At 45.8% G+C, this 25,058-nt stretch overlaps 1 protein-coding gene across 1 annotated transcript in view; it reads right to left on the bottom strand.

The window, feature by feature from the left end:
* Nucleotides 1-768: 768 nt before the first annotated feature.
* LOC115537608 (cadherin-7-like) overlaps nt 769-25,058 on the bottom strand; it is a 101,837-nt gene continuing 77,547 nt past the window's right edge. The window contains exons 10-12 of the mRNA XM_030349629.1: nt 13,175-13,292; nt 10,467-10,715; nt 769-2,036 (exon numbers count right to left, since the gene is read on the bottom strand). Coding sequence (XP_030205489.1) covers nt 1,435-2,036; nt 10,467-10,715; nt 13,175-13,292 — 969 coding nt within the window. The 3' untranslated portion in view covers nt 769-1,434. The remainder of the gene's footprint in view (nt 2,037-10,466; nt 10,716-13,174; nt 13,293-25,058) is intronic.

Below are 25,058 nucleotides of genomic sequence, written 5' to 3'. Positions count from 1 at the left end.
CACAATTTTGCCTCCTCAAAATAAATAGTACATGATATACATTTTGACATCCAATCGTAACATTTGTTTCAGCAAAAATAAAAATAAAATATCTGCACAATATCAGCATTATACAGTTAACCATCGATAACGAAACCTGTGCATTGTTAACTTTGACCCCGATCGAAGTTATCTCTGCAATAACAACAGGCTGAACTCGCAAACTACAGAAGCAAAATTGATTTACTCAGATGACTACCCTGCTAACGACTGTCACTTCAGTCTTTTTTTTTTTATCTTCGAGAGGAAACTTCGCAAGATTCTTGAAACCAAGCACAAAAAAAACGATCTTCGGCAAAGATTTCTTCCATTTCATCTTTTCGTTTCCTCTGGTGGATACCGACAGGACAACAGACTCCATAAAGGCTGCAGTCGGATTCATTACATCGTTAATGAACTCATACATCGGACATGGCAATAGAAAGGCTGAAGAATAAAACAAACTCGAACAACATCACACTTTAACATCTTGAAAAAATGTTTTTTTTTTTGTGAGCAGAGTTTGAGGTGATTGTACTTCCAATGCCCCGCTCCCTAAAAAGAGACATCAGGCAATCCATTTATCTTCTTCTTCATCATTTGTAGTCTAGCTCATGTCTTAGCGCTGCTACTCTGGCTAACTTGGAGAAGTTGTGTACAAAGTTTCACTCCTACACCCCAGTTAGTAGCAGATATGACCGAGTATAAGAACTAGTTCCATACTTTATTAAACGTCTTTGAACCCCCCCCCCCCCCTCCCCCACACCAAACGATACACTAATCCCCTGGCAGCCCCCTCAGCAAAAAACAATGAAACAAACCGACAAACGACAGGCCGATTAGCCGCCGGGGAACTGAGATTCAATTCAGGAGAACGCCATGGGTTATTTTTGTAAGATAGGCCAAGGAATGCAAGAGTGCCAGGTTTCTGGCCATCACCCCGATGAAAGAACACTTGTCTCTCTGCTCTCTCTCTCTCTTCTCTCTCTCTCTCTCTCTCTCTCTCTTCTCTCTCTCTCCGTTGAATCGCTCCCCTGAACAGTGGCTGGAGCCCAGCCCAATCTCAAGCCTTTAATGTCTTTTGAGCAAAAAGGTTCCTTCCCCTGTGGAGTCCTCTTCTTCAGAAGTCTGTGTCGAATCTCACCGAGTCACACTTCTGAAACGCCGGCGTGCGAGGGAGGCAAGACGCGCCAAAACCTTTGGACGCCATTCCAGTTCGTTTTTTTTTTAAGTTCACAGTTTGTCGAGCTGTAATCAAAATCGTCGCCTCGTCGGCCGCGAAGCACTCGCTCACCTCCTCAGCTAATAAATAAAACAGCGTCGCTGACGTTCCTCTGAGTCGGCGTCGACGTGGAAAAAAAACAAAGAAAGAAAACAGTAACAGTTTAAAAACATCTTTTTTTTCTTTTCTTCGGGCTATGAGAAGACGCTGACGCTGCTGGCGGCGGCGGCGTCTCCGTTGCCGTACAGGTCGGCCAGCTTCTTGAAGCGCGGGCCCCAGTTGCTGAGGTAGTCGTAGCTGTGCTCCGAGTCCGAGCTCAGCGACTCCAGCGAGCTCAGCGACTCGGCCACCGAGCCGCTCCCCTCGAAGGCGTAGGTCTGCAGCGAGTCGTACGGCGGCGCCGACGGGTCCACGTCCGCCACCTTCAGCCGGTCCCAGATGAACTCGCGGAACACCACGTGGTCCGGCAGCGACTTGAAGGCGGCGGGCCGGCGGGACGAGCCGCCGGAGGACGCCTGCTGCTGCGGCGGCGGGTAGCGGAAGAAGGTGGGCGTGTCCGGGGTGACGTCGCGGCGGGCCTTGGGGTCGCCGCCGCCGCCGCCGCGCAGGGCGGCGCCCAGGTCGGCGTGCATGGCGTTGAGGTTGCGCAGGGCCACCATGTCGAAGGCCTCCGTGTCCTCCTCGCCGCCCCCCTCGTCGTCGTAGCGCACGATGTTCTCCCTGATGTCCCGCTCCTCCTCCAGGATCAGGGGCGTCTTCCTGCGGCCGCGCATCGTCACGATCAGCAGCACCATGACTGGAGGGACAATACAACAAGATGGCGTCATTAGTGAACATGTTATTAATGTTATGATCCTGTCAGCAGCACCTTGACTGGAAGAACGATAAAACCATAGCACATTATTAATAAACATGTTCTTAAGGTAATGAGCCTGTGCATCTTCACAATCAGCAGCACCATGACTGGAGGGACAATGTAACAATATTAATGTTATTAATGTTCTGAACCACGATCAGCAGCACCATGACTGGAGGGACAATAGAACGTTATTAATGTTATGATCCTGTACATTGTCACATTCAGCAGCATCACTACTGGATGGACAACGAAAAAATATAACATTATTAAGAGACTTGTTATTAATGTTATGATCCTGTACATCGTCACGATCAGTAGCACCATGACTGGCAGGACAATGAAACGTCATTCATAAACATGTTAATATTATGATCCTGTCAGGAACACCATGACTGGAATGACAATATAACCATATAACATTATTAATAAACATGTTATTAATGTTATGATCCTGTCAGGAGCACCATGACTGGAATGACAATATAGCCATATAACATTATTAATAAGCATATTATTAATGTTATGATCCTCGATTGGGATGCAATGATGTAACGGAAGTGCTAATGGCATGATTACTAATACAATATTATTAACGCTGCTTTTACAATAATATGATTATATTCTCCTTCTCCTGTGTTGTTCTATCATCTCGATCATCGCCTTCATATGATTATGATTTACAACATATCATTTCATAAATAATAACCATCACCATCATAACCACTATCATCAAACGTGTAAAACGGAAATCATTCTCCACTCATCATGCGGAGCCGTGAGTCAGTCCGTCGGCAGCTCTCAATGCTCGGTCTCCGTGTTGTTTTCCGGACAACAAGAGGCTTCCTGTCCCTCATCTTCTTCGCTGTCCGAACACGTTTCCATCTACCTGCCGTTTATTCAGAGGACAATACCACCTCAACCCACGTAACCCGATCATAAAAAACCATAAGTGGATCTCAATATGAAGAACCCGTCCCCGGACCGCTGGGAAGCCGTCGCTCGCTGCCTCCTCCCCTTCCTCTTCCTCCTCCCCTTCCACTTACTCCTCCTCCTCCTCCTCCTCCTTCCCCCTAATTTTCACGCCACAATGTAAGAAACCAATATCGCTTCCGCGTCCGCCGTGGCCGCGGAACCCTCTGACATCACCGCGGCGAGAACCGGAATGAAACTTCGCCAAACTCTAACCCACTGGTCGTCTGAGTGCACCCACCCCCCCCCCCCATCTCCTCCTCCATCTCCTTCCCCTCCTCCACCTCCTTCTCCTCCTCCATCTCCTTCTCTTCCTCCTCCACCTCCTCCATCGCCATGCGTTGATAGGCTGAAAATAACTCTCCAGCCGAGCAACCTGGCACCTGTCTAATGATCCGCCATCCGTCACCGTCAGCCTGAGCCCCTGACATATCGCTCCCCGCCCCCGTAGCCCCCCCCAAACCCCCCCCCCCCCCCCCCCCCTTTCACCTACACCTGCTGGGGCTACAGGAAGGATGGTATAGAGGGGAGGGGGGAAAGTGCCGGGGAACTAATGGCAACTACTACTTCACATCCCGTAGTAAGAGTTCCATTTGAGGAGGAGGGACGGGGAAGGCGGGGGATTCTCAGACTGGAGTGTGCCCCCCCCCCCCCCCCCCCCCGCATTCAAAATGGCTGCCGGGGGTGTGACATGGTAGGTTGGCTAGCTACAGCGGGTGGGGGATGCTACATAGGGTGAGGGAGACAGGTCCCTACTGTTTAACAGCCAGCCTCTAATATTGGGTGAAATGCTTGGAAGATTCACATTATGGGCGCAGTGCTGGTGACACTTTTGTCTTTGATTTCAACGGCTCATGAGCTGCGTCGTGGCACAGTGGAATAGAAATGCTCTAGTCTCTCTCTCTCTCTCTCTCATCCCCTCCTGCTGGCTCTCTCTCTCTCATCCCCTCCTACTGGCTCTCTCCCTCCTCACTCTCTCCACCTTTCTCTCTCTTCCACCCTCCATTCCATTCGTCTCCCTTCCTCCTTTACTGCCCCCCCCCCCCCCCCCATGTCTCTCCATCCCTCCTTCTCCCCCCCTCTCTCTCCCTTATATTCTTTCGGGGACTCACACCTCGAAGACAAGACATTATGCCTCTCCCATTGGCTGGAGGCCAGCGCGAGGGGAGCCAGGGAATATGAATGGATCAAGGCTTCACCGGGGAAACTGAGCCGCCGGTGTGAAATTATCCATGAAGCTGGGCGAGGTCAGGGGGCCAATCCAACCTTTTAAGGTCTGCGTCTTCATCAGCGAGACTCGCGTTAATGTAATGCAGGACGACCATCAATTCGCCTGTTCTACGGCCTTTAGTGTAATTGAATTGTGTAAGCGATCCATCAAGACACAACTAGTTACATGAGTGTTTTTTTTCTCTCCGTGTCGCCCGCTTCATTACCGTAACATGCTCGCTTGCGTATGTCAGCTCCCCACTGACAGCGGTTCAATACCCAGCTATAATGATACCGTTGTTTCAAAGTGGCAGTCTTGAAGATTTTCATGTAAACAAATGTCTGCTAAGTCTTTGTCTATTTCCGAGTGAAGGTAACACGATGAGGACTGATCACGCTGCCCTCTAAAGAAAGCCTTTGCGTTCGCAGTATTATGATTATGACCGACTGAAGGTCGGTTGTGACACTGTACAGAAACAAATACAACTTATTACCAAAAGTGTCTCCAGGGAGACAAAGACAAAACCCTTGAGATTAAATCCACCTACCACTTTGAAGTATCTTTCGTAATTAAAGTCTCATAATTAATTTTGGTTCATAACCTGATCTGAACGTACGCATGCAATTGTACATCCCACGGAATCTCTGTGACTGAAATACGTATGTATAATTACGTAGAGAATATATGACTATAATACATCAATATTTACCTCCATTGCCAATGTTTGGATGTCGATTCTGCTCGCTTTTTTTTCTTGTAAATATAGCACACAAAATAGAGTATTTCATAAATATTTTGGATGTATATTTATATGAAGACAGGCATGAAAAACTAATGAAACGAGGGAGTGAATCGAAGAAACACAAGAGACAGACAGATGAATGGAGAGACAGAGTGATAAATAGATGTGCGGAGCAGAGAGCCTTCCAGACAGTCTTTCTAATTGGCCCGGAGGAGGAATTATTCATACCTGACCGGCGAGGACAAAATAAAAGCGTCTGAACAAAGAATCAGGTTTGGATCGGTGATGGAATCACTAAAACCCAATCAGCTACGGTGGTGGGCAAGAGAATTAACATGTCTGCTTCTTGTCACATCGATATATTTTCGAATAGCTTCTGGGTCTGACGGCCACTATTCCCAGTCTAGCAGTAGGCATCTTGCTACTTAACATGAATGTCGTTTGACTTTAGCTTCCACATATGGTATTTTATGTAATGTCTTGAGGACAAGCTGGCAGAAGAGTGTGTCGTACACACAGTAAGACCTCTGATAATATGAGTTAATGCACATGAAAAGACGATGCAAATATACATTAACACTCACACGCATCCTTTCTGTACCGACAGCGATATATTGATGCACTTCTTATGACAAATGTACTTATTGTAAGTCACTTTGGATAAAAGCGTCTGCTAAATGCCCTAAATGTAAATGTAAATGTAATATATATATGTATATATATATATATATATATATACACACACATATATAGACACACTGACTTGCTAAGTAACTCATCCTCTCAAACACATACCAGGAAAAACACACGCACACACACGCACCGCTTTCAGTCCGAGCAGGCATACTGAAAGGTGACTGTGTGAGCTAATGTGTCATTGTGGGGTGAACGGATATGATTGACGAGTGAAGTCTCAGCACAAGGGTTATGAAGGAGACCGTATGGTGGAAAAGGGAGTACACAGCCATTAGCACCTACACACCCACTGCCTCATACACACGAACATGCACACACACACACACACACAATATATAAAGTACAGGCGCACGGACAGACATGATTATATATGAAACACTCCCAATGACAAGCAAGCACTGACACACTTACTCAATCACTCTCTCTTACCCACACACACACACACACACACACACACACACACACACACACACACACACACACACACACACACACACACACATTCCCACTGACACACAAAGAAACACGCACGTATTCCCCCTAACAAACACACACACACACACACACACACACACACACACACACACACACACACACACACACACACACACACACACACACACACACACACACACACACACAGGGCTACAGACGAATGCTTGACCGTGTTTTATGTGACCGGCAGCACCATTACTCTTCTATCAAACCCATTCTCTACAGGAATCAGAAGATGGAGACCTTCAATAGAAAGGAATCCATGTGAGAGGCGTGCTGGTGCCAATTCATGTTCCTGTGAGAGCTGGACAGACTCAGCTCTTCACGGCTTCCAGCAGAGCCTGGAACTATCGCTGTCCTGATAATGCATTCAGCCAAGATAAAGGAGTCATAGACAGCTATTATCATTTGCCGCATGGTGAGATTACGAGGTGGTAAACTTTTATGTTGTGGGTTCTATTCTGAGGGGTCTACTTGCGATAAGGTGGTTGTTATCTATTGTGTTGTGTGTTCTATTCTGAGGGTTCTACTGGCGATAATGTAGTGGTGATCCATTATGTTCTATTCTGAGGCTTCTACTGGCGTTGAGGTGGTGATTCTATTTGGAGGGTTCTAGTGGTTGTAATGTAGTGGTCATCTATCCTGCTGTGGGTTCTATTTTTAATGTTCTATTCTGTGAAAAGCAGTTCTGAAGGTTTTACTGGTGATAATCTAGACCCCGGTTTCTAGAAGCCAAAGCACAGGGCGTGTGATATTTGTATGTATTTGTCGTGTTTGTCACAAGCACCTAGAATCATGTGTTCATGTAGGGTGTCAGTAGTGGTATTGTATTCTGTGGTTCTACTTGTGGTATTGTATTCTGTGGTTCTACTTGTGGTATTGTATTCTGTGGTTCTAGTTGTGGTATTGTATTCTGTGGTTCAACTTGTGGTATTGTTGTATTCTGTGGTTCTACTTGTAGTATTGTATTCTGTGGTTCTACTTGTGGTATTGTATTCTGTGGTTCTACTTGTGGTATTGTTGTGTTCTGTGGTTCTACTTGTGGTATTGTATTCTGTGGTTCTACTAGTAGTATTGTATTCTGTGGTTCTCCTTGTGGTATTGTTGTATTCTGTGGTTCTACTTGTGGTATTGTATTCTGTGGTTCTACTAGTAGTATTGTATTCTGTGGTTCTACCAGTAGTCATGCCTGTGATTGGGGACTGGACGTCACGGTAAATGGGCCTGTTTATCTGATCAGTAATTGCTGTGTATTACAGAGTAGAGACTGGGCAACAACTCAGAGATCAAGGAAAACCGCCCCCCCCCCCAAAACATTGGTTTGCATAGACGAGTGTGTGTGGCTGATGGTTTAAACAGATTCACCTGGCCCGAGTCAGACTGATTAGACTCCTGGCTGCACACCTGTAGGGCTGGCCCCAATGCCATTTTTCAGGCTTCGAATACTCGTTGGTTTTTCCGAGCGAATATTCGAATACTCGTTCCAGAAAAAAACACCATCAAAAACAACATTAATAATCCCTATATACTCCCTGGAACTGATTTTGACAGTATCTGCATATTTTGTTGAAGATTTAATAGCTTTTGAACGTTAATTAGTAGGCCTAAGTAGGTTGAAGTTCCTTAGTTTTTCCCAGTGAAAGCGAAACAGCTGTTGCTCCGTTCCAAATCAGCTGTTCTCTGCCATCTCAGCCCTTACGGGAGCTTTTCAATTCATCCTGGAACGTGCATCTTTTCAGGGAATTTGTACAATAAATCCATAACAAATACCGAATATTGCTTGTCTTATATGTCCATATTATATCCATTATATTGACCGGGTATTCCCAAGACGCTCACGCTCTGCAGCAAGCCAGTCACAGTTGATTGGCGCGGCGCTGTACAGCGAACGTAAACAAACTAAGCTAAGGTTTTAAGTATTACTTTTCCTCCAGAGATCCCGCTAATGTTGTGTTATAAAGTAAAGGGGAACAAGATATCTATTCTTCCTCCATCTCTCTCGCTTCTCTGCTTGGTGTCGCTGACGCTTATAGTTTGCCTCCCTCGCTCTGGTAACGTCACGTACGTGAAAAAAAAACAAAAACGAAGCTCCGAATACTGATTTAAGCTTCGAATACAAATTTTCCGAACGAGTATTCGAATATTCGAATAATTTGGGCCAGCCCTACACACCTGTGGTGCATAGGGCAATCAAAACACACACACACACACGCGCATACGCGCACGCGCACATGCACACGCACACGCACACACACACGTCAGGATGCAACACCACGTTAAACTGGATTTTTCATCATCAACCAGGAGGAGCCGAATTTAGCAGGGTCAACTGCTAAAAACATGCTATTTCCTGCATAGCTTCCTTTTGGCTGATGGGGTTACCCCGTCACCTGCTGATGAGTGTTGATGCGACACACCTGTCCTCCACTCAGTGGGACTAAATTGGTGTTCAAAGGGGAGCCGGAGAATGAACACAACCTGAGAGTTCTGTTATAAGGCAGGGTCGGGGAGTCTGGTACTGCTTTTAAAGACCAATTATCATCTTCTGCTCTTTAAGCTGCACCTTGTTTTAAATATTTTGACAGCATGGTGTCAGAAACAACACAACAACAACTGTTCAAAACAAGAACAAAATCTGTGCAATAAGATTAATTGCTGAATTAACACCATAAAAAAAACTAATATGACAGCCCCTGGAAGTGTCATAATGTTTGTAATTAAGCATTCCTTCGCTGCGGGATGAATATGATTATATTTTGTCTAATCTTTATTTGATTTCACGAAAACCAGCATTAAACGTAGGAAGAACACTGATTAAAATGAATTAATTATAAATTAATGTTAATGGCTGTTTTATGAATTCAAATTTATATCACTCAAAATCAAGGCTTAACATTACCCATAAGTATACATTAATGTGATTAAATGATTTGCTCCAACCCTAAATCATTCTATGCAAAATATGTAGCCTTCTTCAACATTCTTTAATTCATTGAAGTGTTTATGATCCAATATTAGGCCTTCTCATTAGCGCCTTATCCTAGGCTGCATCCGAATACTCATACTGGACGGCTATATAGTAGGCATTTTGCAGTACGTCACAAATATAGCGCGTCCGGATGCTCAGTATGCATTGTGTAGTAGGCAAAAAAATTCTGAATGCGTACTACCGCCACAGTATACAACGGTAGGTCACTGCGCTATCCCACAATTCAGCCGGAGTCTGGTAGCCGAAGAAGAAGAAACAAAAAAACGGTAAATTATCGCATGTGACTTTAATTTTGCCGGCATCTGATGTGCAGCGCAGAGAGGGGAAACACGAAATCTCCAAACATCTGGTGGTGTTCGGAAGCCTTCGGAGGCGTTTTACGCATAGCTGTACAACTTACTACATTAACGGTGAAGTAGTAGACACTGAACAGAAATAGTATACTGTATACTTAGTATTCAGATGCACCCCTTGCATTTATACGCCTGTGATTGACAGGTGAGATGGATTCCCAGAACCAATCAGGGAAGAGATGCCTTGATTGGCTAGAAATTAGCTTGAAGCAGTGTCAAATTTAAATTGGCAGGTTCAGGGTCCGGCGCAGTCAGCTGGAAGCAGCTCTTCTCACAGCGCATTTCACTCACTAATAGCTGACGGATTGCTAGGACTTTTCTAACAAATTACATTCAAATAATAGCTTTTAATCTTCCCCAAAACACCTTTAACTTAAATCAACTTTTACCTCTCTAGGCAGTGAAAAATGATAGGTCATGACTTGGAGATAAAAGTAAAATCTTGTCTTTTATGTATTTCGATTTCTTTAATGTTAATCTCAAACATTAGAACCTCAGCTTTATTGACCTTTAACTGAAAGGTTAAAGGTCATGATTGAACCAATACCAACTGATATCTTGTCTTATCTTTTAATGAAGGTGCATTTATTTCACTCTGCACTAAAGCGACACCCTTAAGTCTCATTAAGTTAAACCAGCAGCATGCAACTTTTCTACTCCAGCTTTAAAGTTTCACCAGAACAAAAAATTGCCATTTCTCCCAAAAATAGTTTAGTTTGGAGTCTCACCAGGTAGAGTGTGTACCATTAAGGCCCAGTGCTTACGGCAGTGAACCGGGTTGGATTCCTTCCCATGATCCTTTGCTGCGTGTCCTCCCCTCCCCCCCTCCACACCTTCCTGTCCAACTCACTGTACCTCCATGAATAACAAAATGAAATAAACAACAGTTTGGTCGGGGTCCGGGGGGACTCACTGAGCAGCGTGAGGATGCAGCCCAGGATGGCGAGCAGCGCTCCGGTGCTGAGCCCCGTGGCGGTGTAGGCCACGGCGCCGCAGGACATGGCCACGCCGTCGGCGTCGCAGTCGCACACGCGCAGCGCCAGCGTGTTGGTGCTGCTCAGCGCCGGGCTGCCGCTGTCCACGATGAGCACCGGCAGGCGGTACACCGGCTGCTCCCGCCGCCGGAACCCGCCGCGCTTCGTCAAGATGGACGCCGTGTTGTCTGGATGGGGGGGGGGGGGGGGGGGAGGGAGGGGGGGGGGGGAGGGAGGGGGAGGTAGGAGTGTTGAGCGACCAGAGTTGTGGAACGTACGTGGGTCACAGCTTTAGTTTGGAGGGTTGTTTATTTGTATTTATTATACAAACACACTAGACAATAGTTGTGTATATATTCAGAGGAAATTTGTATTTCCATTGTAATGTTTGTATTTCAAGTTTGTATCACAATATTGTATTTCCATCCAACAGAAAATGGTACTATATTTATTTCTATGCCAGTATATATTACAATATTTGCATTTCTATCCAAAAGAATATTGTAATAATTCTATTTCTATGCCCAATATATATTATAATAATTGTATTTTCTATGCAAATCCACTTGACTGGATACTGGACTTTGTGAGGACTTCCCCGCTGCGGGCGTGTGTGTGGATGATGGCTGGGTTGTGCAGCCTCACCGGGCCCAGTCTGATGGACTCTGGGGCTGGGTGAGGCTGCACACCTGTTGCACATTGAGTAATCAGTGTGCCCATGTTAAACCAGCGATCCCCACACACACTCAGGTAGATCTCCTGGGTGGCAGTGGATTACTGTGGCATGTTCATTACCTGCAAGCTTTACAATAGACCCAATTCAACATCCCCAGCCTGTGTCATTTTTTGTCTGGAGGCGCCCAATAGGAGTCCCCCTGGTGGAGTGTGACAGCCCCTTAGGTGGCGTGTAGCATAGACTTTTGTTACATTATCACTAATAATTGTTTAACATTTAGTAGACGCTTTGTTCCTAAGCAGTAGTATTTCTGAGCATTGGATTATCAGACCCAAAGGCTTTTGGCAGGGAGTCAGAGACCCTACCAAATATACTCTCCTGCCCTGTTCTGAGAGGGCTTCGGGACAAAAGCGGAATCCCTCTTTCTCAGGATGGCTTTGAGAGCAGAAAGTGCAATATCACGCGGGATGATACGAAGGATTTCTGAGACTTTTTCATGCCTTCAAAAACTTTTCAAGTGTGTTAAGACATAAAAAAGTTCTAACCGAACAAAAAAAGGAGTGCCTGTCTTTTAAATAGGACAAAAGCATAAAATTAAAGCAAGGTTGTGCAAATTTATGAGAGATGAATCACAAATTTACAATCAGTTAAGGAACGGACTTCAGGATGTATTTTTAGGATTTAAAGCCACTGCAGCTATGAATATAGATATGTGTGTGTGCAGTATTATTGATGGTATGTGCATTGTGTTGGCTGGTATTAGATTGCTTGTGCAGGATTAACAGATGGTGTCATTAACACGACTTTTGGATCACACGCGCTACTTCACGCTGTGCTCAGAAACCAACTGTTGATTCCTCCACCATTCTGTTTGATGAGGGGAAAAATCTAAATGTTTGGTCATGATCATGAATCATGATCATGCCAGGAAGCGGATAGAAAGGGAGGCAAAGGAGGGACTGTGCTGAAAACAGAACAGAGATGGTGGCCTGGCAAAACAAAAGGACTCCAGAAAATAAAAGCAGCTGTCAAAACGCAAATGACAATTTGCGTTTTGATATTTATCAAACAATTTGATATTTGTGCCACAAATGCACAAATATATATATATATATATATAAAGATAAACAATGTATTGATAGGTTAAATGTTTTTTTTTTTTTTATATTTAAGAACGAGACGATAGGAAAGATGGGGACACACCGAGAGAAACATGTCAGAAGAACGTGTAATGTAAGAGCTTCTGTAGCGTTTCAAAAATACAGAAACACACAACCTTGTGCCCTTTATTTGTAAGGAATGTGTTGTTCAGTACTCTTGTTATCAGCCCGGCACTGGGTGAACACCAAGCTATAAATCATCACGCAACAAACAATGTCCGCTCAGTTTCTAAAGCAGAGGGCATAGTGTGTTATCTTATTACTCTATTTATATTGTGACTTGTTGCTCTATCACTTTCTAATCTTACTTTTTAATGACTTCTATCTGTAATCGTTTCACTGTAATTATAATAAAATATCAAGAAGGAAAAATATTCTTCTCTGATCATAATAACTTTGTTCTTTCTTCTGCAACGTTTATGTAAACGATTACTTTGCTTAATGTCTTCATCATATTAAATTATCTATATCGAATATATTTGAGTTTGTGTCCTACACGTATGAAGTGCTTCAGTCTAACATTCTGAAGTACTTACCTCAAATATATTGAATACATTCAACGTTTTCCTCTCTAACAAAACAAGATAAATTTTGTCTTCAAAATAAAGCAGTTAAAATGAAAATAAATCACAATGAGATAAAAATTCATAAATTTGCAGGAGAGTACATCAGCACAACAAAACACTGCCATTGCACTGTTTCCCTGGTCGCATTCTTGCCCAATGTGTTTTACTCCTTCACGGGGTCCTGCGCAGTGTTGAAGTGTGTTTGTTCGGGTCAGGGGTAAGCCGAGGCCGTCGGAGTGGGGTACCTTTGTTGTCGCGGAGGGTGAAGTTTAAGTTCCCCGCCACAGGCGAGGCCAGGGAGAAGTAGAAGCGGTGTCCACTGGGCGGCTCGTCCTTATCCACCGCGCTGATCGTCTGGATCAGCTGAGAGCACACAGAAGGACAAAAGAGTGAATTTAATTTAATTAATGTTGCTTTTTGTTCGCTGTTATCACTGCCTTCATAACACTCTGGCTAAACCCTGAGCAGTTCCTTCCCAGAGCAACGCATAGGATAAAGATACAAACAATATTTAAACTGTTGAGCTGCGTCGGGTTATTTATAAAGCCCATTATCACAATTACAGTCTTGAGGAATGGAAACAGTGCGGGTAAAAACATCTGACACAAGCCCAGAGAAAAGCCATACAATGGCTAGCAATACGCTGCCAGATGGGGAGACATAATACGTAAGCAAATTAGCATGTCATTATATTTTAGACATATAATTAAAGCCATAACAAAAAAAAAAGAGTCTGCATTGTGGGTGGGAGTTTGTTTCCCTCAAACCTGTTCTGTCGTTCTTTTGCTGTACTTTGTAACAAAAACTTTGCCATGGCGCTTGAGGAGTATTTGACTCTTCTGCGTCTGATTTATCAACAAGCTAGCACAGGTGTTAATCTCCCCTCTCGACGGTACGAGTGGAGTGACAACAAAACCAATATGGGGGGCTGATTTACAGAGGAGATTTGTTTCTTGGTGTTGCCGATAGTTTGCTGCCGCTCATCGCAGGAAGTAAGTGCTTACTTGGCAACGGCGACAATGCTGCTTTTTTATTGGTCGGCGCAAGACCCCTACAAATCTCCTGCTTACGACAGAGCCGTATGAAAGTAATTTTCGGAAAGCAAAACACGCCGTTACCTAAGTACTACCCCTCTATTTTGGCAGACACACACAGAGCACCGTAACCTGAGAATAGTGTTATCGCTAAGAGATGTGACATATCTCTCTCTTAGTGGAATTCCTCCAGCTTTACCTCCCCTAGCACGACCTCACCGTAATGACCGCTGCGAGGAGCAAATATCTTATAGCGCCATTCCTCCAGTTTATAGATCTGACCTCACTGTGATGGCCCTGTATGTGAAGAACACATCTGTGGAATACCTACAGCCTCTGCCTGTATCGTTGTGACGGCATGGCAGCCATTCAATGGCTGCGACGTAAAGATTAGACGGATATTGATTGGGGTCAAGTGCTGCAATGAATGCATCATTTACCCGGGTTCAAATGTGTTTATTAAACAGCAGCTCCTCCCTACCATACACGTACATGAACACAGCCTTAATGAGGGGAGCGGATCTCTCCTTGAAGCAGTTTGGACAAGCTGCGATCTCAGCGAGGTAAATAAACACAAGCTGTCTTTCCCGCCTTTTCTTTTCATGCCCAGAAGGCAAAAAAGACCACAAGGCCTTTGGTCTTTACTTAGACAGGGTAAGGCCTACCGACTTTGCACAGAGCGCCACCATATCGATTAAAAATCCACCGGCGATTAAACGAGAAACCGAATGAAGAATCATTCTTATTTCTATGTGTTTACAAAGTGAAACGCGACACGATTCCCCCCCGACGTTATTCTGTTCCCTGAGAGGTACAGAGCTAAGCGTTAGCATGCTGGGTGTGCGCAGCGTGTTCGCGCACCACAACGCTAGGCTAGGCTGCGTGGCGGCAGGGGTTGGTGGGGGAGAAGGGGGTGCTGATGTTTCTTTCAGGGGAGGAGAGAGTGCAGAGTACAGAGAGGTGATATATCTGCACTGCCGCCGCGCGCGCCATATGGGTGAGGATTGATAGGCGATGGGAGCACCTTCAAAGTGGGTGTTACAGCCCTGATGTCCTCGCGCTTCCAGATCAATCAAGACAAAACCTCTTTTCAAGCCACCAGACGGAAAAAAAAAATGAGACAACAAACAGACAAAGAAAAGGAAAACCGCTATTATAATGTGAGAATTAACACACATTCGCACGCGCACAAGTACGCACTCACGCACGTGTGTTAATCCAGAAGCTTCTCTTAAGACGATACTTCACGCTAAATTATCACTTATTTTTAACCTCTTTAGCGCCAGCGTGTTTCGCGCTCTTTTTTTCCCCGACACAAAGCCAGATGGAAGAACAAAAAAAGACAGGGATGAGGGAAAGCGCCAATGATCCATCGGCATGGAAACCCTGTTGATCAGCTGTCGCCCGCATTTAGCCGTCGCTGTTTACAAGCTGTCAGGTATTAGGACGCCGAGTAGGTGGGAAGCGCGTCCTACCAATTATCAAAACGGGCAGACACAGAGAATATTCATGCATATTTTACTCCCCATCACTCGTGGCAAGAATTGGAAGTAGTTCCACTTTTCAGAAAAAGAAAAAATGACAATAATAATTAAAATGGAAAAAGATGTCAGCACGCTTATGTTGGTGGTCACTTATTATTCCACGGCAGGTAGAAATTGGCATCTCTTAAGTTTCTAATTTGTTTGAAAGGTTACCAGTCTCACGTTCATCTGTTTGTCTGTCTGTCTGTCTGAGTCTTTGTGGATACATAGGTCTGTGTGTCTGTATCTTTCTGGGTGTATCGTTTTTTCTTTACGTCTACATCTGTCTGTCTTAATTGTAAATCTGTCTGTCTGTGTAGGTGCATCTGTTGGAGTCTGTAGTCCGTAGCTGTCTGTGGGTATCTGTCAGTCTCTAGGTTTACATGTCTCTCTGTCTGTCCGTGGGAACAGCTGTCATTCTGCTTTATCGGTCTGCATGTAGGTATATTTGCCTGTCAAGTAAGTCTGTCTGTCTGTCTCTAGGTTTATCTGTCTCTGTTGGTCAATCTGTCTGTCTCTCTATGTTTCTCTGTCTCTCTGTCTGTGGGTATATGTTTCTCTCTGTCTGTAGGTATATCTGTCTGTGGGTATATCTGTCTGAGGGAAGATCTGTCTCTCTCTGTTTGTCTGCCTCTCTTTCTGTCAGTATATCTGTCAGTCCGTCTAGGTATGTCTGTCTGTCTGTCTGTCTGTCTGTCTGTCTGTCTGTCTGTCTGTCTGTCTGTCTGTCTGTCTGTCTGTCTGTCTGTCTGTCTGCTGCTGCCTGTAGTTATATCAGTTTCTCTTCCATGAATAATCAGCAGCAGGTTATCCACCAGTAGAGTTTATAGTCTCCAGTACAGCAGCGGGCATGTGTGTGTGTGTGGGTGTGTGTGTGTGTGTTGCGTGTGTGTGTGTGTGTGGGTGTGTGTGTGTGTGTTGCGCGTGTGTGCAGTGCCTTATAGTCGACTGATCCAGGCAACTAGCTTCTCCTCCCGTCCTTATACAACTCCCCCGTCCCCCCCCGATCCCCCCCACCACCCCCCCCTCCCCGACTCTGATGGAGATGTGCTCCCTGGCCATCACCGCGACGACCGTGATGACAATGACGCTGAAGGTGAATCTTATAAAGTATTTGCACCCCCACCCCACCCCACCCCATCCACCTAACGCACTGATGTCTCTGGAATATTTGCAGATGGATCTGAGAGCCTATCATGAATTTTATCTCTCTCATTCTCTCTCTCTCTCTCTCTCTCTCTCTCTCTCTCATTCTCTCTCTCTCTCTCTCTCTCTCTCTCTCTCTCTCTCTCTCTCTCTCTCTCCCCCTCCCTCCCTCCCTCCCTCCCTCCCTCCCTCCCTCCCTCCCTCCCTCCCTCTCTCTCTCTCTCTCTCTCTCTCTCTCTCTCTCTCTCTCTCTCTCTCTCTCTCTCTCTCTCTCTCTCTCTCTCTCTCTCTCTCTCTCTCTCTCTCCCTCCCTCCCTCCCTCCCTCCCTCCCTCTCTCTCTCTCTCTCTCGCTCCCCCCTATCTCTCTCAGCTCCGTGCTGCGGGGTTAGAGCAGTGTAAATCAGGCTTAAATCAAACACTTTGTAATGTATAATGCCTTTCATTTCTGTGGCTGTGATGCGCGACGCGGCCCGAAGGCCTTCACAGGGAAATTCTCTAATGGGTTGCGAGACGAGAAGTGAGGAGAGGAGAGGGGAGGGGAGGGGAGGGAGGAGAGGAGACGAGAGGGAGGGGGGGAAAGGGGAGGGAGGGGGGAGGAAGGAGAGGAGAAGAGAGAAGAGGAGAGAGAGGGGGGGGGAAGGGAGGGAGGAGAAGGAGGGGAGGAAGAGAGGAGAGGAGACGAGAGAGAGGGGGGAGGGAGGGAGGAGAGGGAGAGGAGGGAGGGAGCGAGTAAGGGGATGGAGGGGAGGTAGAGAGGAGACAGGACACGCAGACAGACATAAATTCCGAGGGAAAGACATTAACGGCAGCGACGGAGCGGCTTGTGTCGTGGCGAGAGAGAGAAGATTCCTAATAAATCAGAGTTCCCGCTTTTTTTTGTGTTTGCACGCACCGCCGTGTGTTGGATGAAAGGAGCGGATACGGGCGCTGTTCATGCGTCCTTTGTATCTGGCGTGTACACACGCACGCAGGCGCACATGCACGCACATGCGCACACACAGAAGTGGTACACAACTTGATAATGCTACACTTGTGAAGGCATTGCTTTCCGTTTAAAACTTACATATTTCATAGATCATGAGCAGAATTTTATTATTTTATGCATTTTGGCTCTTAAAACCCTTTGGATATGTAATATATTTTGGTGATGATGAATAGAGTCTGATAATCGACACATTTGATGAATGAATTCAAATTCAAGTGAAAGTTCTCAAGTTAGAATCTAGTCTTGATGAAATAATTTCCGTCATTACCTAGAGCATGTGTCTCGTTCATTCCCCCACGACAGGAAGTGAGTTCATAACTCTGGGCACAGCAAGAGGAAGCAGTTTTAATGTGAGCTCATGGAGTCTAATCTTCCGGGTTTAATTAATAAATAAATAAAATGCAAATCTGCAAATAGAAACGCTTTCAACGGGTGGTTCAGCAAAAGTCAGCCGTGTTTTATGAAATGCATAACGAGGGGACAGATCATCTTGTCAAGCATTATTGTGCCGCTCTCTGGGGAAGAGAGAGAGAGAGAGAGAGAAAGAGAGAGTACATGCTGTACAATAATCAATTATCTGCTTCGACATACAGAACGTGGTTCAGCCCTAATGGAAGTAATGAAAAGGTTCAATATAGAAATCATTTTGCAAGTCAAACACTTTCAGACTAGTTCCGACCCTCTTCATAGATGTTCTATATACATATTACCGCAGTTGGTAATACGTCCCCTGCTCTCTGATAGAGCTGGCTACCGTCATCCCCATCGACCAATCAGAAGGCATTAAACCCAAAAAGTATGGGCTAACTTTTTTTTATCATCTATTCATATTAGGATTCATATTATTCCTGCTATTGAACAACTGTCTCAGCATCGCTGAGGCGGCGGCGTTCCGCGTGTCAGCTAGCGGTGGCGCCCGGCGTCGACTCGCTCCGCCTCTCTATAAATACGTCCTGTTGACAGGTGAGAGGTGACAGCTGTCACCGAGGGGTGGCGGAGTGGCGGGAGGACCACCCGTGTGCCTGATGACATCAACACCCCAAACAACACCCTGATCAGTATCACACACCCCTCCACGCCCTCACATCGCCGGTGGCAACATCAGCATCCGCAATCATCATTTTTTTTTTTTTTTTTTTTTACATGCTTGCAACTATCAACCACACACACACACACACACACACACACACACACACACACACACACACACACAGACCACCCCTCCCGACCTCCGGCTCCTCTGACTTATCCAATCGGCTTGCGAGCTAGGTCGACCGCCCCCGCCCCCAAACAGACACTTCCAACGGCACACTTTCCAGACCTCATGAGGGAATGGAGGATGCGAATACGCCCCTGCCCCGTAGCGAGAGGCGCCCTGTCCGGGGTGACCCTGTGCTTCGCTGTGCTTCAGGAAACGGAGAGAGGCTCTTTTGTTTATTCCTCTGTGCGCCACATGCAGTTGTGTGTGTGTGTGGGTGTTTCCTTCACACGCCTCCCCACACCTCCACAGGAAACTGATAATTGGGACACCATACTGGGGTTGACACCTCTTTATTTTTGTTCATTTTAGATGCATTGTTTTATGAATTATATTCAGTGTTTCCCCCAGCACTGTGTTGTTAAGGCGGCCGCCTTATCAACAATAGGGCCCTGCCTTGACTACCAATGTATATAAAATATATTAAAAAAATTATCAAATTTTTATTTTTATTTTTTTAATTATTATGCATTAACAAAGTAGAAAACTCTCGTAGGGAAAGAAAACATACTTCCATCAGGTGTAAAAATAAAGATCAATAATGCATCGGTGTTCACAACAATGGTCGTGACATCAAGCTTTTTTAATTGAATTTAACCAGGGAGACCCCCCCCCCCCCCCCCCCCCCGCTCCTTGACCACCTTGACTAAGACATTTACTGGGGGAAACACTGCTATTGATAGGGGGGAAGGGTGCTTGACTCGCAGCTGAGGTTGTGAGTTCGATTCCCAAACGTCCACAGCCTAGCCTCTTGCCATCCTTGTGCAAGATCCCGCCACCTTTGATCACACGGATGCTCTTTGATGACACGGATCTAAAGGTATAATTATCGAAATCGAATGTATAACATCGCTTTATAATGAATGAAGGTGTCTGCTATTCGACTAAATAGTAAAAAGATCTGATGATGAGGATGTTGTTTCCACGGCGATCGTAGCCTAGCGTCCTGTTCTGATATGCGTTTTTAATGCCCCTGCTGATGGAACTAAAATCAAGTGTTTACCATTTCGGTCCCTTCTTCTTTACTCTGAAACTAACAACGCGTCAAGTGGGGCCTCAACTATCAGGGAGGCTGTAACGGGGGTGGGGGAGAAGGTGGCGTCTGTAAAGTGAAACACCTCTATTAGGAATTTCACATCAAGGAAAAGGATAGGTGTGTGTCTAGGTGTGTTTGTTAGTTTTTCAAGTTTATTTTAATTATCAGTGCATTAGAAGTAGAGGTATGTGTGAATGTGTCTGTGTGTGTGCTTGTGTTTGTGTATGTGTGTGTTTGGAGAGGCAATTGGGATGGTTGAGTGAGTCAACTCATATTTGTAAAGGTGACAGCTTGAACACACACACTGTGACAAACACCTCCCACTGGCCCGAGGGGTCGTAATATCAATTAAACACAATACTCTCTCTGTCTCTGTCTCTGTCTCTCTCTCTCTCATTGGCTAAAAGGACGACATGCTTCCTGTTAATCTGCATAGAGAAGACAGGAAACACACATACACTCTACATACACCATACACACACACACACACACACACTCTAGATATACTAGGGGTGGGTATTGCCAAAGAAGTCACGATTTGATTGGTATCACGATTCACATGCCACGATGCGATTCTATCACGATGCATCGCGATACTTGAATTATTGCGATGCATTGCGATGCATTGTGAATTTTCACTGAACACTGTTAAAAAAAAATTAAGCCATTACCAGTGGCTGACTGGCTGTGTATGATCTGGATAGTGTGTTCAATTGATAACTCAAAGCAACTCAATTCATACATAGCTGTATTTATTGAAACGACTATTACTGGATACACTGACAAGAAGTGCTAAGGATCTATAAAACTTAAAATAACAAAATGAGGATAATCAGTGCCGTTTACATGGCCTCAGTGGTCCTTTAAACCAATGAAATGAAAACATTCAAACATTTCCCCTTTTGGAAGTAGCTGCCATTATAACAACAATATCATTTCATAAAACTATATAAACTTTATAAAACTATATATATATATATATATTTTTTTTTTTATTCATTTTTTTAAATTAATAATCGATTCTTGGCGTCAACAATCGATGCAGTAGATCGTGAAAATTAGAATCGCGATGCATCGTCATGACGATTATTTGGCACACCCCTAAGATATACCATGCATGCATACACACACACACACACACACACACACACACACACACACACACACACACACACACACACACACACACACACACACACACACACACACACACATGTATACTTTACATACACCAGACACACACACACATGCATACAGATACAGACACACACACACACGCACACACATGCACATGCAAGCATAGACAGGGACACACACACTTACACTTAATCTGAATACACACTCACACAAATAACCACACACCCCACTCCACCACTTTACACCACACCACTTTACACACACACACAACCTGCGTCTGTAATTATCTCATCTCTTGTCGCCGCTGTGCGCCGTGAGACCACCGGGTGCAACCACACCGGTGGGCGGGCGTGCGACCTGAGCTTCCTCACGAAGCTCACAGAGAGAGAGAGAGCGTGCCACGGAGAGCCATGGAGAGAGAGAGAGCGGTAGAGAGACATAAAGAGCCAGAGAGCGAGACACTCCCAGTGAGAGGAGAGGCAGTCGCTGGAACTGCCTGTTGTTTCATTTCCCAGCCCCCCGAGGCAGACAGATGAACACAGGAAACATTTTAATTAGGAGGAGGAGGAAGGGGAGGAGGAGAACGAGGAAGAGGCAGAGGAGGAGGCGGAGGAAGGGCTAGAATGAGGAGGAGGAGCGTGGGGAGAGGAAGAGGAAGGGGAGGAGTAGGAGAAACTGGAGAAGGAGGAGGTGGCAGGGCGAGGGCGAGGATGAGGAGGAGGAGTGTGGGACGAGGCAGAGGAAGGGGAAGAGGAGGAGGAGGAGGAGGAGGACTTGAAGTAGGCGGAGGGGGAAGGGGGCGAAGGAAGAGGACAAGGAGGAAGAGAACAATGAAGGGGAGGAGTGATGAGGAGTATTGGGCTGACGGGTAACGAAAACCCCTGTCTGCAGACCAACACACATAGCCGATAACGCCTCCCTTGTTACGATCAACACAGTGTTTTTTGTATTCTATTTATTCAATTGTCAGCCATTTTGTTTCCCGGTCGCTGTGGGAAGTGCCCGCTGGGGACTTGTGAGTGGTGGAACGTTTTTTGGTGTGTGTTTGTTCAACTTCATTACGTGTCTTCGATGTCCTCGGCGGCTACTAAACCAGGGTCGTTCCACAAAACAAATCAACAACAACAGCGCGTAGGAAGAAAGTCAGTTGAAAAGTAGACTCTGACGATCTGATACTGTGTGCTGTGGAACTATTTTGAAGTGAAGTCAATTGCAAAATGAAAAAAGTGAATGAAAAATCTACTCAGGCAGAACAGATCTTTCCAAAGATATATATTCCGCAAACACACACACGCACACGCACACAACTTATGGTGGATTGGTGGACACTCATTTGACCTGAACAGGAGGTGAAATGAATTCCACCATGACATTAGAAGTACAGTGCAAATGGACTGTTTGTGTTTGTTTGTCTGTCTGATTATGTGTGTGTGTGTGTTTGTGTGTGTGTGTGTTTGTGTGTGATTATCTGTGAGTGTGTTTGATTATATGTGTGGGCGAAGTGTGTGTGGATGCATGTGTGTGTAGGTACACACTGTCTGTTTGTGTTTGTGTATAGATGGCATTTATAAGAACGCAAAAAAAACAGCCAATCAGAATCCACCAACCACCAACAACAACATCCACAACAACAACAACAACAACAACAACAGCCGCTCTTTCCACGGCTCAGCACCCGGGGGGAAGCAAACCGCGGCGGCTAGCTGGTCCTGAGCGGACCATCCGTCTGGCTTGGCAGAGTAATTACACCACGGCAGCCACCTCGCCTAGCTGATGTTGGCGGCGGCGACGGCCCTGGCCGGGGCCCCGTGGCCCCACAGACGGGTCGGGGCGGCGATGGGTTGGACCCCGGGTCACTCGGTCCTAGCGTCGTTTCATCCATGCTCTCGTTAGGTTTGATTTATCAACCGCCGTCGCGAGGGGGGAAACGAGACAGAGGAAGCATGAAGCGGCCTGTGCGGGCAGCTATCGACAGAGGATTTGGATAAATACTAGAGCCGCTCTCTGGCGATGGACTCGGGGGGATCATTGGTTTAACACGGAAACGCACCAATGGAGCCGACGAAGGATCTAGTGGTTCATTTGTGTTCGCTAGCTGACGTTGTGTAAAATGTCATCTGAAAGTCCACTAAAAATCACAGAGTGAAAAATAAATAAAAAGCAACTGAAAAGACAATCTCGCTTTATTGATCTTCTGGGTCTTCATTCTGACCCAAATCGAATGATTCAAAGAAATAAACGCGTAAAGTCGGGGCATAAAGAAAACATTATTAGGAGCGGGTGTATCCACAACTCAGAAGAGGAGAGCCGTTAAGGGCAGTACAGGAAGAACATTTCCTCTAAGACGCAATAACAACACACACACACACACACACACACACACACACACACACACACACACACACACACACACACACACACACACACACACACACACACACACACACACACACACACACAAAAATACTGGTACTGTTTACAAATTAAATCATTTGCTATTCTTGTACACCTTCATGTGCGCGCCCTGACAAACAAGGCAGAAATATGAATGCAAATAGCGTATTTAAAAGGGCCTAATAGCCACATATAGCCAAGGTAGCCCCATCCCTCTCTCTGATCAATTGTACTTATTCAGTTGTGCCACCGCGCTCCTGCTCCCCTTGCCTCTGATTGCATTTTCTAAATGCCAAGAACAGACAAATCACCGCGGCAGACTCACAAGTCATTTAGCAACAATGAGGCCAAATGCTAAACACGAAACGCAAGGAGAATTCAACGCATAGATGTAGTGCTGCAAACCGCCCCCACCCTCACCCCCCACCCCGCTGCAACAGAGTCCCCGCATTCAGGTTCTTCATGATGTAGTGCAGCCCCCCCCCCCCCCCCACCAGGCCCGGAGACTCAAGTGTGAGACATAGGTGTGAGGAGCACAGACGTGCGACTCACCCACGCCAGCCAAACCTCCCAGTCTGTGAGGTTCTGTGGTTTGTTCATTAACAATCCTCCAGACTCAAACCACATTTAAGATAGTTAAAAGGGTGAGGCATGCACGCGCCAAGTCACCCACGCTAAAATTTTGTTCAAGTGTGTGTGATCACCGCTTTTTGTCCTGACATTGTAGGGACGTGAAGTTTTATACTTCTCGGATGCATGGAAGTCACCCGCGGCAACACGTGGCTACAAGAGTGTGATATCATGTGTTTTTAGAGTTCAACCACACCAGACTAACGAGTGGCACATAAAGATTGAGACACACAATCTGTGTCTGAAATCATAGCTGGATTTGATGACTTTGTCAGGACAATCCAGGGAGTCTAATTACACCAGACGATGTCTACTAAGAGTGAGACATACATGTCTCCACCACCAACAGTTGGTACCAGATTATAGTGACTTAGTTAGTTTGGCTGAACTTGTGAGGCCATTATGGCAGAGCTCAACCACACCAGACTAAAGAGTGACGCCTAAAGAGTGAGACACACAACTCACCCACATCAACACATCACCATCTTGCCCGTATGGACAGTATTGCAGGGAGTCTATCCCCACCAGCCTCAGGAGTGAGCCACTAAGAGTGAGACATACCCGTGGATGATGTGATGCAGCTGGTTGGGCTGACCTTGTGGGGACCAGAGTAGCGGGTCTCTGGCTAATGTGCGGAGTCACCTGCTCAACCCTAACAGTCACGCCTCACTCCAGTGCAACAGTCACTCTCCCCGGCGGGAGCTGCTTGCTCTGAGAAGCCGGTGCTTTGGACAATTGTTCCGAGCCGTGACAGAGAAAGACTTTGAATGGCTTTTCAGAGACAGGGAGATTGCCTTGGTGTGTCTGGTTTTAAAATGAGTGTGGAGACGCGGAGAGGGAAAGAGAGGGCAAAAGGAAAAAAACGATAGTGTGTGTCAGTGAAGAAGAGAGATTGAACCACCATATGTATGTGTGTGTGTGTATGTGTGTGAGAGAAAGAAGGACGTACTATGTGTGCGGAAGATGTGTATATATATGTAGAGAG

This window comes from Gadus morhua, chromosome 23 (assembly GCF_902167405.1).
Source record: "Gadus morhua chromosome 23, gadMor3.0, whole genome shotgun sequence".
Classification (NCBI taxonomy): domain Eukaryota; kingdom Metazoa; phylum Chordata; class Actinopteri; order Gadiformes; family Gadidae; genus Gadus; species Gadus morhua.
Note: the sequence above shows the minus strand (reverse complement) of the source record. Positions and strands in the feature narration are given on the sequence as shown.